The sequence below is a fragment of the Rhinoderma darwinii genome, chromosome 3 (assembly GCF_050947455.1).
Source record: "Rhinoderma darwinii isolate aRhiDar2 chromosome 3, aRhiDar2.hap1, whole genome shotgun sequence".
In the NCBI taxonomy this organism is placed as follows: domain Eukaryota; kingdom Metazoa; phylum Chordata; class Amphibia; order Anura; family Rhinodermatidae; genus Rhinoderma; species Rhinoderma darwinii.
Genome location: NC_134689.1, coordinates 367015064 through 367032449, shown reverse-complemented (window position 1 = coordinate 367032449; position 17386 = coordinate 367015064). Strand labels below are relative to the sequence as shown.

At 42.8% G+C, this 17386-nt stretch overlaps 1 protein-coding gene across 1 annotated transcript; it reads right to left on the bottom strand.

Moving 5' to 3' along the window:
* Positions 1–9628: 9628 nt before the first annotated feature.
* Positions 9629–16571, bottom strand: LOC142748263 (interleukin-1 beta-like). Its single transcript, XM_075855365.1, has 6 exons — positions 16524–16571; positions 15717–15765; positions 14429–14624; positions 13541–13711; positions 12332–12468; positions 9629–10683 (listed from the first exon to the last, which is right to left on the bottom strand). The coding sequence occupies exons 1-6, from the start codon at positions 16565–16567 to the stop codon at positions 10468–10470; spliced, it is 813 nt and encodes a 270-aa protein (XP_075711480.1). The 5' UTR covers positions 16568–16571; the 3' UTR covers positions 9629–10467.
* Positions 16572–17386: the final 815 nt, after the last annotated feature.

The window sequence follows — 17386 nt, the reverse complement described above, 5'->3', positions numbered from 1 at the left end:
TCACATTACCGTAAGCACTTTTTTCCTTTTGAATAAAACTTTATTGACAACAACAACAGTCACAGCCGAGGTCTTGGCTGGTGTGTAACTGATTGCAGGGATTGGACAGCTGCTGGCGTGTAGCTTATTGGACAGCCGATTGGACTTTAGTGACTTCTGATTGGACTGCAATTTGGAAATGGGAGTGGTTTGAGCTGTTGCTTCGGGTTCGCTTTTCTTAGAGGCCGGTACTGGTGAGTGGCGTGCGCAGCCGGATGTACTGACTGTATACAGATACAATATATGCTGGAAAACAGAGAGAGAATAGTAAAAATATATGCTGCACTTTACTATAAACTTCCAATTCAGCAGTGACACAGCGTAGAGTTCTATGGACATTGGGGAACGTGTATCAATAGTGTGAAATAAAGCAAATTGCGTCTTTTTTTCAAATTGGTGCACGTGGCATGATACATATGGCGCTACTATGCCCACTTCTCCGTACACCACCTGATGGCTGGCATGTAGTAAGAATGACTAGGAATTACCTGGATTTCTGCGCTGATTACTAATAACATGCGGTGTGATTGTAATCTAAGACAAACTCAATGTAACTAAACGAATGTTACACGAACAGTTGTAAGTGAACCCTTAAATTTCATAACCTGTAGCTCCCTCTTTATCAGCAATCACCTCTGCCAAAAGTTTCCTGCAGACGCTAATAAAATTTGTGCAGCGTCGAGAAGTTTTGGACCATTCCTGCCTGAAAATTTCAGTTCATCAGTATTTCCGGGATGCCTTGCGGGCACAGTCCTCTTCAGGTCATGCCACAGCATCTCGATCGGGTTATAGTCAGAAATCAGACTTGGCCGTTCAAAAACACAAATCTTCATTTTCAACCGTTATTTAGGCTTCGTTCACACCTGCATCAGGGCTCTGTTCTGACATTCCGAACAGGACCCTGACTGAAACAAACGGAAACCATAAGTTGATTTCAATGGTGACGGATCCGGTGCAAATGGTTTCCGTTTGTCTCAGTTGTGCAAGGGTTTTGACGGAATGAACAGCGCTGTCAATACAGTATTGGTTCCGTCAAAACGATGGAACCCTTACACAACTTGGACAAATGGAAACCATTTGCACCAGATCCGCCCCCATCCAAATCAATGGTGATGCAAACGGAAACCTACGGTTTCCGTTTGTTTTTCAGGGTTCCGGAATGTCAGAATGGAACCCTGACGCAGATGTGAACAAAGCCTAAGGGTATGTTCACACGCACTATTTACGGACGTAATTCAGGCGTTTTATGCCTGGAATTACGGCCGAAAATACTGCTTGAAAGCGTTGGCAAACATCTGCCCATTCATTTGAATGGGTTTTACGATGTACTGTGCCGACGGTCATTTTTTTTACGTGCCGCTGTCAAAAGACGGCGCGTGAAAAAGACACCCGCGTCAAAGAAGTGCCTGTCATTTTTGGGCATTAAACAACTCATTACCATAAATCTAAAATCGCTAATAATGTGGTGAAAATAGATCGTTTTTTTAAAATAAAAAGCACTGCTGTCACCTACATTATAGCGCCGATCACATTATGTAGGAGATAGGGCACTTATAATGGGGTGACAGAGCCTCTTTAATGAAGGGGTCTGAATTAATTAAGTGGTCTGGTAAGTTCTGAATACATTTTGGGCTCTTATCTGGAGTCTGAAATAATTTTGGAATCTGGTCTGCTGTCTAAATTATTTTTTTGGGGGTGTGTTTTATTAGGGAGTCTGGTGTGGGGTCTGAATACATTTTTGGGTCTGATCTGGAAACTGAATTAATTTAGGGTTCTGGTCTATGGTCTGAATTTATTAGGAGGTCTAGTCTGTGGACTGGATTCATTTTGGGGTCTGATCTGGGGTTTGAATCACGTATATGACGTGTGTTTCGCGTGTGAGGAGACCATCCAGGCGTGTAGATTCGTTGTGAGACCTCAGAGTCTACAAGAGACAGAAGCAGCAGTCAGCACTGCAACTTGGTGAGTGACCATAGTCACCTACTGTCTCTGCACTGCTCCTCCACTGAACCCTTGCCAGTTTACATTTCACCCCTTCTCCCCGTTGCACCCTCGGCAAGGAGGTGGTACAGGGCCCCAGACGCCTTGGCTATGTGGAGCCCAGAAATTCCTAGTGTTGGTGGACCAGGTACTATGTTTGACTCTCTTAACATGTGACTCTGTTATGAGCAGGGCTGGTTTTAGGCAAAGTGTGGCCCTGGGCAAGGTTAAAAGTGGGACCCCAAATGTTGAATTAGAGCCTATACACATCTGCATCAGGTTTCCATTGATGACTTTTGTCAGACCTTTCCGTCAGGGGAACCCATGAACGCAGACCAAACGGAAGCCACAGCTTCCGTTTGCATTACCATTGATTTTAATGTTAATGTTTCCGTTGCAAATGGTTTTCGTTTCCGTAAATGTTATGGGCCGGGCGGCGCGGGCCCCATAGCAGGCAGGGGGCACCTAAAAGGATGGGGGCCCTGGACAATTGCCCAGTTTCCCCCCACCCCAACACCGGCCCTGGTTATGAGGGAACTGTGACTGAAGGGCACTGACTGGCTCTTTTATATGGGTACAAGCTGGTTCTGCTCGCAAATAGTGCTACCAATCTTCCTGGCCAAGATATACATATGTGCAGCACTCTGATGGAACTATGTCAAATGTCACCCTTAAACTAATGTACGTATGCGGAAAGTGCATCAAATATATTGTGAGGTGCAAACCTCTCAATATATTTGGCGCTATTTTTGCCTGCCCATGTGACAGAATAGCAAATGTACGCCTTCTATGAGCAGTTATGATAAAAGTGTCTTTCTTTAGTGCAACTATGGCATTCGCCAAAATGTGGGACTTTTTTACGCCAGAAATCTGCTGTAAATCTGTTGATCTATTTCTCCCCAATCTCTTGATTACAAAACACGATGTCAGCATCAGTTTCCTAATTTTGTTTTTCGGGGCAGGGTGATGTAACTACAGTCAGTTTTCATTTACTGTCTTGAGAAATATCTCGAGCAGCATTATAAGATTGATGTTGGCTTGGGTAACTTCCTATAAAAATTTTCTCACATTTTCCCACGGATCAAGCTGCGGTTGTATTTTTTGTTTTGCTTCACCTAAATAGTTCCTGCTTATTTAACCCGTAGTCACAGATACGCCCGCAGCCACACATGCTAGCAGGAGGTGTTGTTCTATCTTCCTCAACCGCTTCAGGATTGTTGTGATATATTGCACTAGATATACCTATGATTTCTACAGCTGATATTGTTCATTGTATTGCAGCATGTGTGACACTAAGGCTGGATTCACACGAGGATGTTCGGTCCGTAATGGACGGAACGTATTTCGGCTGCAAGTTCCGGACTGAACACAGTGCAGGGAGCCGGGCTCCTAGCATCATAGTGATGTACGACGCTAGGAGTCCCTGCCTCTCCGTGGAACTACTGTCCGTACTGAAAACATGATTACAGTACGGGACAGTTGTCCTGCAGCGAGGCAGGGACTCCTAGCATCGTACATAACTATAATGCTAGGAGCCCGGCTCCCTGAACTGTGTTCAGTCCGGGACTTGCAGCCGAAATACGTTCCGTCCATTACGGACCGAACATCCTCGTGTGAATCCAGCCTTAGGGTATGCTCACACGCTTAACCAAAAACGTCTGAAAATACGGAGCTGTTTTCAAGGGAAAACCGCTCCTGATTTTCAGACTTTTTTTTTTAGCAACTTGTGTTTTTCTCTGCAGTTTTTATGTCCGTTTTTGGAGCTGTGACCTGCATTTAAAAAACGGCCCGTCGGAGGAGAACGCAGTTTTTGCCATTGAAATCAATGGGCAGATGTTTGGATGCGTTCTGCTCACGATTTTTCACAGTATCATGCTCCCATAGTCCCTCCCCACAGTTTGCCAAATAACTGCCCCATACAGTATAATGCCCTTATTGCTTCCCCATACAGCATAATTCCCCCTTAGCTGTCCTCATACAGTATAATGCCCCCTTACCTGCCACCATACAGTATAATGTCTCCTTAGCTCCCACTACACAGTATAATGATCCCTTAGCTGCCCCCATACAGTATAAGCTGCCCCTATAGAGTATAATGCCCTCTTAGCTGCCCCTAGTGCCAGTGCCCACATATAAAGTGCTAGTGCCTACATAGTGCAACGCACAGTGCCCATGTAGATAGTGCCACACCCCATTGAAGATAGCGCCACCTCTGTAGGGGCTCCCTCTAGGAGCGGAATCCCAAGCCAGAGCATCGGCCACGCTCTGGCCGGGGACTCCGCTTTAGGAAGAGCCCTGACGTCAGTGTCCATAAATGGATTGTGACGCCAGGGACATCTCCAGGAGCAGAATCCCTGGCCAGAGCATCGGCTTGAGATTCCTCTCCAGGAGGAGCCCCTGACATCACAATCCATATATGGACAGTGATGTTAGGGGCTTTGAGATGCCGGAATACCCGGCCAGAGAGTCGGCAACGCTCTGGCCGGGGAGTCTGCTTCTGGAGGACCCACTGACGTCACTCTCCATGTATGGCTTTCCCAAAACAGGAGTCCTTGGCCTGAGAGCTTGTGTTGCTCTGGTCTGGGACTCCATAGTTGAAAGCCCGACATTACTATCCATATATGGACATTGAAGTCAAGGGCTTCCCCGGGCTCAGTGCATAAAGTAGCGCTGTGCCCGGCAGTGCTCCTCCACTCTGTACTATGAGTGGCTTGACGCAGACAGGCGCGATGACGTCACTGCATTGTGCCTGTCTGTGCTGAGCAGCTCACGTTCTTTTCATACAGTGAATGCTGAATCAGGGAGCTGACGGTTCCTTTCTTCAGCATTGGATTAAATTTTATCTGCGGCCTGAGGACGCAGGTACAGTTGACACCGGGGCATATCATGGCCGGATGACAGCGGGACACCGCCCGGAATCCAGGACGGTCCAGCTGAATCTGGGACAGTTGGGAAGTATGCGTATGGAATCTGACAGAATAAAACCTCTGTATGAAATCAGAAACATATGGAGGTACGTCAGGAGTCCTGGTGCTTGTTTACATGCACGTAGCATGTAAATGTTGCAAACAATCATCAGCGGGGGCTCTCTGGTGACGAATTGTATTTCTGGCATAATTGCTGTAGTACAACATATGGCCACTGAAACCTCTGATTGGCTGCAGGGGGTCACATGCCACATACATGTAAACAATCACTGGGAGTGCCGCCAGAGCGTCAGCACTGGATCGCCGGGGGCAATGATAGCCAGTATTGCTTTTTTGTTTTATTTCATTTGCAGCCCCATATAAAAAATGTTCACTTTCCCAATAACCCCTTTAATAATCAATATGTCAGATTTGATGATAATAATAGGAATTATCATATATTCACATAAGAAATCCCTATGACGGTAAATATTAAAGGGTAACTAAACTTTCAGAAAACTTCTGACATGCCATAATGACATGTCAGAAGTTTTGATCGGTGGGGGTCCGAGCACTCAGACCCCACCGATCGCTAAAATGAAGCGGTAGAAACATTCGGGATAACGCTGAACCACTTTTCTGATCGACTTTTCTTGGAAAGCTGAGCAATTGGTGTACGGGCTCAATAGAAAGTCTATGGGCCCACGCACCAACTGCTCGGCTTTCTGAGAAAAGCCGATGAGAAACCAAGTGGCTCAGACCTTACGTGAGCGCTTCTGCTGCTTCGTTTTAGCGATCGATGGGGGTCTCAGAGATCGGACCCACACCGATCAAAACTTTTGACATGTCACTATGACATGTCAAAAGTTTTCTGAAAGTTTAGTTACCCTTTAAAGGGAATGTGTCGCAAATGAAACTTTTTTTTTAAAATAAGTTACTTATTTCTATTATATTTTCTAAGTTTTTTGCTGTATTTTTTTTCCTGCACATGGTGGGAAGTATTAAAAATTAAATAATAATTTGACATGTCTTCCTATGTTGGCCACCAGAGGGAGCACTTCCCAGAATTACAGCCAGGTGAATAAGGCAAAGCAACCTGACTCACAGCTGCTGTAATTGTGGGAGGGAATCTCAACCCCCCCCCCCCTCCTACAAGCCAGGAAAAGGTGTCTTCAAATTGCTAAGCAGTGTCCGGCTGCCATGTTGGGTGTGATTCTGCAGCTGGCAGAAGCTATAGGACACATCATAAGGCTACGGGTATGTTCACACGCTTACTAAACTAAGGGAAAAGAGCTCCTGATTTTCAGCCATTTTTTAATCAAACTCGCGTTTTTGGCGCTGTTTTTCTATAGAGTCAATGAAAAACTGCTCCAAAAACGTCCAAAGAAGTGATATGCACTTCTTTTTGGCGGGCGTCTTTTTACGTACTGTTTTTGGAAAACGGCCGCGTAAAAAATCCCCCGTCGGAACAGAACGCCGTATTTCCTATTGAAACCAATGGGCAGATGTTTGTAGGCGTTCAGTTTCCGGTTTTTCGGGACGTTTACGGCCCGAAAAATGGCTGAAAACACTGTGTGTGAACATACCCTTAGAATGATGAAAGTGAAGTGAATGACTTTTCAGTTGACAGGTTCACACGGCGTGTATTTGACACGTTTTTTTCCCCCGCATTTTACGTTCCAAAAACCGCATTAAAAAACGCTTGATTACACTTGATTTTGCATGTTTGGGGGGGGGGGGGTGCTCGCCGCTGATTCTTCAAAACAGCTGATAAGCGGCTATGAAGTTTTAGCGGCGCCCGTGCATACTCCGCTCTTCTACACACACACACACACACACACACACACACACACACACACACACACACACACACACACACACACACACACACACACACACACACACACACACACAAACACTCAGCACTGCTACACAGACACACACACTCAGCTCTAGTACACAGACACACACACACACACTCAGCTCTAGTACACAGACACACACTCAACTCTGCTACATAGACACACACTCGGCTCTAATACACAGACACACGCACTCAGCACTACTACATACAGACACACACACACACACACACACACACACAGTCAGCACTAATACATAGACACACACGCACGCACGCACACACACACACACACACACACACACACACACCCACTCAGCACTGCTGCATACAGACACACACACTCAGCACTGCTGCATACAGACACACACACTCAGCACTGCTACATACAGACACACACTCAGCACTTCTACATACATACACACACACTGAGCACTGCTACATACATACATACACACACTCAGCTCTGCTACACAGACACTCATCGGGGGTCTGTGAGAGAGGGACAGACAGAGACACACACTCAGCACTACTACATCTGACAAGCTTAGCTCCGCACACCGTCCACACTGGCAATACATCTAGCGACGGGGGGGGGGGGGGCCGTCGGGGTTCACGAGAGCGGGGGTCTATGAGAGAGAGAGAGGGACAGACAGAGACACACATCTTACTTGCAGTTCAGCCAGTCTTCATAATGGCGCCTGCTATCTCCCTACAAACAGCTGCTCTGCTGTGTGACTCTGACCTGCGTCTGTGCAGTACAGAGCCAGAGAGCAGAGGTAATAGACGGGAGCCGTTCATTGACTCCTATGCACTGTAGCTGCCGTATTCCATCTCTGTATGTGTCGTTAATCGACACATACAAAGATGAAAAAAAAATGTCAGCCCCCATAGAGAAGTAAAAGTATGAATACATTAAAAAGTAGAAAGTGACAACACATATAAATAAAATTTTTGTTCACATTATATTAACCCCTTAATGACCACCGATAAGCCTTTTCACGGCGGCCACTAATGGCCTTTATTCTTATGCAATAGCCGTTTCACGGCGCTGCATCAGAATAAAATAAACAGAGCAGGGAGCCGATAAATCTCCCTGCTCTCAGCTGCCAGATGTAGCTGAGGGCTGGGGGTGTCCCTGCTCGAACGTGTGAGATCGATATTCGTATCAATCTCACCCGTTTAACCCCTCAGATGCGGTGCTCAATAGCGTGCGCCACATCTGAGTGGTTTTGGACAGAGGGAGGGAGCTCCCTCTCTCCCCCACCGACACCCGGCAATAAGATCACCGAGTCTCTGTGTCTCCGATGGCAGCCGGGGGCCTAATAAAGGCCCCCAGGTCTGCCTGTAGTAAATGCCTGCTAGTTCATGCCGGACAGGCAGTAATACACTGCAATACAAAAGTGTTACAGTGTATTAAAAAAGCGATCGGATGATCGAATATTAAAGTCCCCTAGTGGGCCTAGTAAAAAAAGTAAAAAAAAGTTGAATAAAGTTAATAAAAAAAAATGTGAAAAAAAAAAAGAAAAACCCACTTTTTCCCATTACAAAATGCTTTACTATTAAAAAAACACAATAAAGCAAAAAAGTTACACATATTTGGTATCGCCGCGTCCGTAACGACCCCGACTATAAAGCTGTTACATTATTTAACCCGCACGGTGAACGCCGTAAAAAAAATAATTAAAAACAATGGAAAAATTGCTGTTTTCTGTTAATCCTGACTTTAAGAAAAATGTGATAAAAAGTGATCAAAAAGTCGCATCTACTCCAAAATGGTACCAATAAAAACTACAAGTCGTCCCGCAAAAAAAAAAGCCCTCATACAACTGCATCGGCGGAACAATAAAAAAGTTATGGCTCTTCAAATATGGAGACATAGAAACAAATAACTTTGAAAAAAAAGTGTTTTTATACAAATTTGGTATCTTTGCAATCATAACAACCCGTTGAATAAAGTTATTGTGTTATTTATATCACACGGTAAACTACGTATCCTCCCCAAAAAAAAGTTAATAAAAGTTAATGAATAAATTATATGTACCCCAAAATGGTGCTATTAAAAAGTACAACTTGTCCCGCAAAAAACAAGACCTTATACAGCTATGTCGACGCAAAAATAAAAAAGTTAGAGCTCTTCGAATGTGACGATGGAAAAATGTAAAAAATGGCTTGGTCATTAGGGCCCAGAATGCAAGCAGGGGGAAGGGGTTAAAAGCAAAATAATAATAATAATAAAAAAATCATGACACCTTCCCTTTAAGGATTTATTTTATGGAAGCCATAACTTCCAAACATCTAAACTAAACGTAATAGGTTCCAATCAGGGGAGAGCGAATGCCAGTTTTGCCTGATTTGCTGGTCCATAGAATACAATAGAAGAAATGATTTGCCTATTACTCTCATAAATTCGCCAAATACTAATCTCAAACCTAGCAAATCAGTTCGTCAAGGCATCCCAATTATCTGCGAATCAGTGACTTCCACGCAAATCCAGATTCACACAAAAAAACGGTGAAAGTTTCCACACGTGTTCCCCACCATATTGTTTTTACGCCATTAGATAATATCATCACAGATACAATTTTGAATCTTAGTGTTTTATTTCTTCTTTTTTTTTTTTTTTTATAAAAACAGAAGTTACAAATAATATATAAAATAAATACAACACAAAAACATAGTAAAATATTATAAGCTGTTACGTCATAAAACAGTACTTATTATTATTATTATTATTATTATTATTATTATTATTATTAAATAAGGCTATAAATAACATGAACTCATTATTGAGGTAAATATTTGTTCACTGACTGAGAATTTAAACTTTATGAAAGTTCAGGTTAATACAGCAGACTCTGTTACTTCTGAAGGACACCTCATAGGTAACAGACTAGAATATTGCTTCTCAAACTGTGAGGAGGGACTCTACGGTGACCCCAGGCACCCCATAGTTCTGGATAAGACGCAGCATGCCTCTAAAGTGCCCCAGATCCAGGAGGACAGTCCCGCTGTCCCAGGACATGACACGTGTCCCATATATGAACGTGCACATTGGCACAGGAACACAATTTACAAGTGTGCAGGAGCGTGGAACTGGCGTTCCTTAGGTTGGATGGTGCCCATTGCAGTGCCTTTCAGTGAAACCCTTTCTTATGGTGTACCATATAGTGCCCAAATAATACAATCCTACAGTGTACAAATAACACTACCACACTGTTGCCTAAATCAGACAACTCAACTAGGGTAGCTGTAGTAAGCAAGGAATTGAGCTGTACCCTGTACAGGTGCCATTCCATAGATTCGGGCACCAAATAGGGTATCGGGGGTGCAAGCTTTGAGTGTTTAGGCCATCAGGATTAGTGAAGCCCCTTCAGCCTTCTGGGTGTGCACACAGCTACATGGAAAGTTTTGCACTGACTAGGAGCACAGTGGCTGTTACTGAAGATACCGTTGCGAGTACTGTGGTTGGCACTGTTATGGCGGCACAGTGGGACCTACGGAAATTGCTGTAACACATTATCCACACCTGATTTCCATGTTCCTCTTTTGCATGGATGTGGGGACCTTGGTGTCACCATGGATTGGCTGTTGAGGTCCCAGAAGAAAAAGGTGGAGAAGCCCTAGACTAGAAGAATGATCCCTCTCTGTACATAGTACATACATATAAGTGGCTGCATCTCAAACTAATCTTGGGGTCATTGTGAACTCCCTCCGGAAGACGTGATCGTTTTCTGGCTTCATTTGCAATTTCTCACCCCCTGTTTGAGATGTGCTTATATAATAACCAGGGAACTCTGCTGATTCAAAGGTATTGTGCTGATTGTCAACTTTTCTGTAGTAGAAGATGAAGGGTGACAAGTCATCGTCCACTTTTCCTTTTATGTCGTCGACTTTCTAAATGAAAGACACAAATGATAAGTTTAACTCAGATTCCGGAAATAACATACAACTGAAAATGAAAGAGGACCTGTCAGCTCTCCTGACATGTCTGCTTTAGTAAATACTTCTTTTTGTGCTGTTCCTCAGTTATTCCTCCTGGAAATTTGTAAATATTTTGACAACTGGGCATAACCACTGATTGGAAACTATGTAGATACTGTTGTCAATGAATACATTTCCAGTAGGAATAACAGAGTTCTAACAAAAGATGAATTGTTTATTAGGCAATGCAAGTATTTACTAAAACAGACGTGTCAGGAGAGATAATAGCTCCTCTTTGAAACATGCGGCTTCTCATATAATTATTTCAGGCTACATTGGCAGTCGAAGATTTCTTCACTTTAGGGTATCACATGAATCTCCTTGTTGTAGTAAGTATTACATAAAGACAGGTTCTCTTTAAGCTTTCCTCTCAGCACACTCATGTTTCCTGCTGCATGAGTGAGGGGGACCTAAAACATGCCTGTGCAACATGGAAAGGCAGTGTATTGTATAGCAGACAGGATTTCCTTTGACCCCTTTTATATGTAGCTATTTTTGCTAAAATGGTGGTCACCCAGACAGGACATCAGCCATTCTGGAATATAGTGGCAGGTGATATCTGAGGGGTAGATTTTCTAGTAAAAATGTATATGTTTTTTTAACTGTGTGACTTAGATTTGGACATGCCATTTCTTTATGATCGGTGAGGGTCCGACCTCTGGGACCCTCAGCGATCTTGACATTAAAGAGACCACATCAGTGATTTAGCACTTCATCTCCTGCACTGTTTTTCCCTGTACATCGGCAGCCCGACCACCCGCTGTGAAGAGAACTGCAACGCGGCCCTTTAAGTGAATGGGTTGGCTGCAGTTCCCTGCACAGCCCGGTGGCCAGGAGTCGCGCCATGCAGAATAAACTTAGAAGTAAATTAGCGCTACGGCCCCTTCATTCTCAGGATCAGTGGAGCTCCAGAGGTTGGACCCCCCACCGATCATAGAGTGATGGCATATGCTAGTGATATGTCATGACTTTATAAGATGGGAAAAACCCTTTAAGAAGAAAACCATTATTTTTAGGTCAGATGCTTCCAATTGTCAGCTGGACATTTAAAGGGGTTTTCCGAGATCCCCCTAAAAAAAAAAAAAACCTAGACAAAACTGATTTCCCGACTAAAGTTGACATCACAATATTTCTATCCAAAAAATCGTCTCTTACTACTACTCATTCCCTGTTCTTGACCATTTGTTGACTTGGTGTGTTTGTTCAGCTTCCTGCTGAGACTTAATTTCAGAAAAGGCTTTGCACTGGCTAAACATATCAGCGGATGCCCTGATAAATCTAGGGACCGCGCATGCACGTTCCCGGTTGTGAAACAGAACGTCACTAGTGACGTGACGTATACTCGGCTAGGACTGTTGGCTCCTAGACCATGCTATCGGTAAACAGCATGCCACTAGAAGCCGAAGAAAATGTGTCGTCGCAGGTCACATGACATGCGGGGATAGGCAAGAAACTGGGCACTTTTCAAAAAGTAAGTAAATCACAATGTTAGTGTGGAGTAGAACTTAGGTTAATTTACAATATAACATGTATCTTGGTAAACCCCTTTAAGCATGCTCACCGTCAGACAGAGAACCCGATTTGTGGTCCCTTCTGCAGCGCAGCAAAAATAGAGTTTGCGACTGGCAATACTCAGGGTGACGGGAAGTTTCTCCTTATTGGGTTTTCCTTCAAGGTAGGTGTCCACATTTATCTTTACTGCAAAGAAAGAGAGATTTTAAGTGATACACTGTTCTTCCTACTTTCCTATGTCACACACACGATATATAAGAGAACGTGTCAGCAGGACCTCTGATTATATACTGCTCGACCATTAATGCTTGAAGAACATCTCATTCCAAAACCATTGGGTATTTTATATGGCGTTAGTCACACCATGCTTCTATAATGTCTCCTGCTCACAGCCGTATTACACCTCTGTGGTAGAAGGATCCGTAATATGGCCCCCATAGAAATCTGTGGGCTCTCACTGTACCTCAATTGGCATCAGATTTCATACAAAGGCACATGGAGGGTTTTGGTTTTTTTAAGTCATTAAAAGTCTGTAAGAAACAAAAATCGTGGCATGTGCCGTTGCATCCCATATTATGGAGGTATTTTCCCCTAGAAGCGTTGCCTTACGGGGTGGGGGCACCATGCTCTGGCACATGGAGTGCATGCAGCTCCATAATACAGACACATAGGGACTTTGTGTGCCACTGCATGGTGCCCCCACCCTCTGTGGTGCCTACAAAGCTTTGCTGTGTGCATGAGACCCAACAGTCTACATTCTTCTGGGAAAACGTTCCTCTGAATGTCGAAACATGGCTGCAGGGGCTGATAATATTGTAATTTGGTTTGCACAGCTTTTGTGTTTGACTGGAGAAAGCCAATGTAATAAGCAGTGTAGACAAATGTGCATTCTCTAAAAAAAAAAAAAAGAGAGGTTCTTGGGGCTTTTTGGGTTCGGAGTCTGAAAAAGTTGGGGTCAGCCATACATTTTCCTGGAGCAGTCACTGCATGGGAAGTGTAATATTACATGGCGGCCATTCAAATTAATGGATGGGCCGGGTGGGCCAGAAGAGGAGCCGCTGATACATAGTAGCTTTCAACTTAGGCTCCCAGAGGAGGGTCCGAAATTTTGTCTGAAGACCAGTGTAGCAAGTGCAGAAATTGCCCTGCACGGTATTGGCTGATTGTTTCCAAAGATAAAGCTCCATTCCCATTTTTATAAAAAGTTCAAGCACTTTAAACTGTCAGTATTATAATATTAAATGTTTATAAGACTTACATTCCTGATCAAGATTCTCCCCTGCTAAAAATGAGGCTACAATAGAGTCGTTGCCTTCCAATTTTAAGGATTTTCTGTTTAAATCTCGAATAACGTGCTCTGATGTTTTACTGTATCGGAACCTAGTTATAGCGGCCTCTTCATCTTTGATTGCACGGAAGGTAATGTTTTCTGTTAAAAGAAAGAAATCAGGTTAAAGCCTTATCATTTAATCTCCGGCCTACGTAAAAAAGAATAATCCATGCCAAAAATTAACCAAAAGTTCAGCAGAACTTGGCTGCCTTTCATCGACTCCAGCTCTTGTGCTTAGTGTAGTCTATTGGGAATCGCAAATCCATATACTCTCTCGTTTCTAATTATGTCAGAGGATCAGGCTACTCCTCTCCATGCTTTACTGGCCATTATCCATCTCCCATACTTTACACTGCAGCTCTTCTTTCCAGCTGTGTATGAACCTACACGCACTATTCCACCACTGCCCAACATCTCCCACAAGCTGAAATGGAAGTCGGCACATGGAGGGCTGATCACTATTGCAAGGCTAGAATGATTTTAAACTACAAGCAACTAAACCAATAATGGGGAAAAGGATTTTAGGGTGTTGTCTTGAAAAGGGGGTGAAATGAAACCTATAAATCACACTAATACTGATATCAGTTGCCCGTGATATGATTGGCTGAGAACGGCTGATTGACAGGACTCTCCTTACAATGCTCCTCCCAAATGTCCTATTCAGCTGGATGTCAGACACAGTATACAGCCTCCCCCCAAACTCTGGTATGGGGAGAGACATAAGGAGAGCTATTAACACCCGCTAATTTAACCCTTTATGGTCATCTTGTTTAAAGTGTGTGTGTGTGAACTACATATAACTTTAAATGATCTTACCTTGGACTGGACTCAGCAGGTCATTATCATAGAAAAAGTGCTGATTGTTAAATTCTCCCTTCAATTTTTCCACAACTGTAGCAAGTACTAGCACTTTCTTAAACGAGTGCAGTGATTTTTCTGGCTTTCTTATATCCAGTTTTATTTTGGAAAGGCAAGTATACCGGATTTCATGGCAGTGTGAATACTTATTGACCTGTGAAATAGAATGAGATGTTTTCAGCATCCTTTCTGGTAGGTATTTTATAGTCATTCGAAAGGTCCCTAAAGGGGCCCTTTCACACATATATTTTATTTACATCATATGAATTGTAGTAATACAGAATAATCTCATTTCGAAAACACCGTTTCATACCCTGTATTAGGGACTTCTGAGTTAATAATAGATAGACCCCCCTGTTTAGGATCCTAATTTTTTGGCCAGAATATAGAGCGGTTACAAAGAGCGGTTACAAAGAGCGACTCTCGCTCTGGAGGACCTCTCCTGTCCTGCATTACACAGGCAACCCATTGATGTGAATGGGCACTGTGTAATGCCCAATTTCCCCTGTAGTGTCGCTGCAGGGAGATTGAGCAGTTACTGCCAGGTTTCACCATAGATTACGGTTTATTGCTGGGGGTCCCAGCAGGAGGACACTTGTCAGGCTCATAGTTATGTGACCCTTTTAACAAATGGGGATTGTCCATGCAGAGAACCTCTTTAAGAAAAAAAAAAGGTAGTATGTTATGAGCATAATGTGGGAGATTTGTTAAAACGGTGCAAGGGAAAAGAGGAGCAGTTGCAGTTGACAGACAGCTGCTTTTTGACAAGGCCCTTCAGCTGTCTGTTACCGAAATAAAATTCTAAATGTATCATTTCTAAATTTCTTACTATATTTGGACAATCCATTTTTGTTAGAAGGGTCTTCTAGTGATAAGTTCACAATAACGTGTCTCGCTGCTTGTTACCCCAGTGATCAGCTATAATCTGTAAGGAGAACCTGGCAGCAAATGTTCAATTTCCCAGCAGCGCCACCACAGGTAAAATGAAACATTACACCGTTCTAAATTGAAATCTTAGGGCTGTCCATGTAATGCATGGACATGCTGGGTCCTCCAGAGTGAGAGATCCACTTCATAGCCATTCTCCACTTTGGCAAAATAGATGTGGGTCCTGAACAAGGGAACCCCCTCTATTATCTCAGAATTCCCTTATAGAATATTAGAAAGTGTTTGAAACCAGACAACGTCTTTAATAAGTTTTGCTGATACATAAAATACAGTAACAGAATTGTCAAGTGTATTTTACCTTCATTGTGCTGGGGAGGTCATTGGCATAAAATTCTTCATCGTTTTCACTAAATAAACAAAAAAAGGTGTAATGGTTTGTTATTGTGCATAAGAAACCAAATCCAATCGATCCATATATTGTATATTACACAATTATATTTAATTACAATGAAAACTAAAAATATTTAAAAAGCATGTTGATTTTCACAGTAAAGCCATTATTGTGATTATTATTATTAATTTATTTTACTTCTACGCCCTGTCTCCAGAAAACGCTGCCTACATCTGCATTATTGCGTAAATTTAAAACCTAGCTTCTTAATATAACCACATTACCGATTTTGTTTTTAGGGTTAGGAAAATCCGGCATCTAAAAAACCACGCCGACATATCATTATACTGCAAATTGGCGCAGCTTTCAAATGCTTGTGAAGGTCTGCAGGCTTTAGCGGCTGCACCAGAGTTAGAGATCCTCTGACTGCTACACGTGTCCTTACCCTTAATGAATCTGTTACTCTTATTATGCATAATAGACACGGTTGTCACTAGCCTGTCTCTGATTGGTTCATTAACACATTAATACCCCTAATACCCACAGCCTAGCCAATACCCAATGCAAGTGTTTAATGTGCTTTTAACAACTAGATATTCATGTGTTACTGAGCCGAGTTCAAGGTATTCAAACAAGTCCTAATCGGATCCGTCAACAGCAGGTAAGCAGCTTGTCGACTGTTTCCATGTAGCTGTTAGGCTCTTTTTTTTAATGTTAAAACGTAAGAAAGAACTAAAAACATCACTGTAAACCTAGAGGAGTATAAAATATTACCTGATGTCCATAGGGAGATCACTTAATTCTGGAACTTCTGCCATTGTATTGTCTGTAGAAATAAAATATTTAACACAAAAATCAGACCATGTAATGTGTGCCAATAATGTATACAATTATATCTGGAAAATAGATAGGGAACAATAGGAAGTCATTACCTCGCAAGTCCAAGAAATGTACTTCTCTTCTGAAAATTTTAGATTCTTCTCCTTACAGCCGGCCAGCGTCTTTTATAGGCAAGTGAAGATCTTATGCAATCCTGGATATTTTTTTCTTGCTTCCTCCCTCCACAAACACACCCTCCTTTATGTTCTTCTGTAATGTACGTAGAAAACTGGAATTTCAGGATACGTGAAGTATTTCAGCTTAGTAGTAGAAAGTTCACCGTTTTAGGGTCATTATCTCCAGCACTTTTACCCAACCCGATAAAACTGTCCGAAGTATAATAAAATGTGTGGGATAATTGTAAATAATGATTGCAATGTTATATTACCTGTTTTATTTGTATTAAATTAGAAATAACGGTAGATGAAGTGATCAGCAGATAAACCCAAAGTTTGCAATATATCTTCTTCAGCACCTGAATCCCTTAGATCTGCTTACATGTCATGCATACCTTGTCTATTATAAACTGGCCCTTACTCTAGGAATCATCGACAGGTTCTTGGCTTCTGGTCTGTTTCTACTATGTTTTTGAATGTTATTTGGTCTTTTTTTTGCCTATTTAAAGAGGCTCTGTCACCAGATTTTGCAACCCCTATCTGCTATTGCAGCAGATCGGCGCTGCAATGGAGATAAGAGTAACATTTTTATTTTTAAAAAACGAGCATTTTTGGCCAAGTTATGACCATTTTTGTAGTTAT

Excerpts from the sequence above, each read along its gene's own strand:
- LOC142748263 (XM_075855365.1), bottom strand. The coding sequence starts at position 16,567 with ATGGCAGAAGTTCCAGAATTAAGTGATCTCCCTATGGACATCAG. Across the intron at positions 14,625-15,716 it reads ACCTCCCCAGCACAATGAAG|GTCAATAAGTATTCACACTG; the intron begins GTAAAATACACT and ends TCTATTTCACAG. Across the intron at positions 12,469-13,540 it reads GGAGAATCTTGATCAGGAAT|TAAAGATAAATGTGGACACC; the intron begins GTAAGTCTTATA and ends CTTTCTTTGCAG.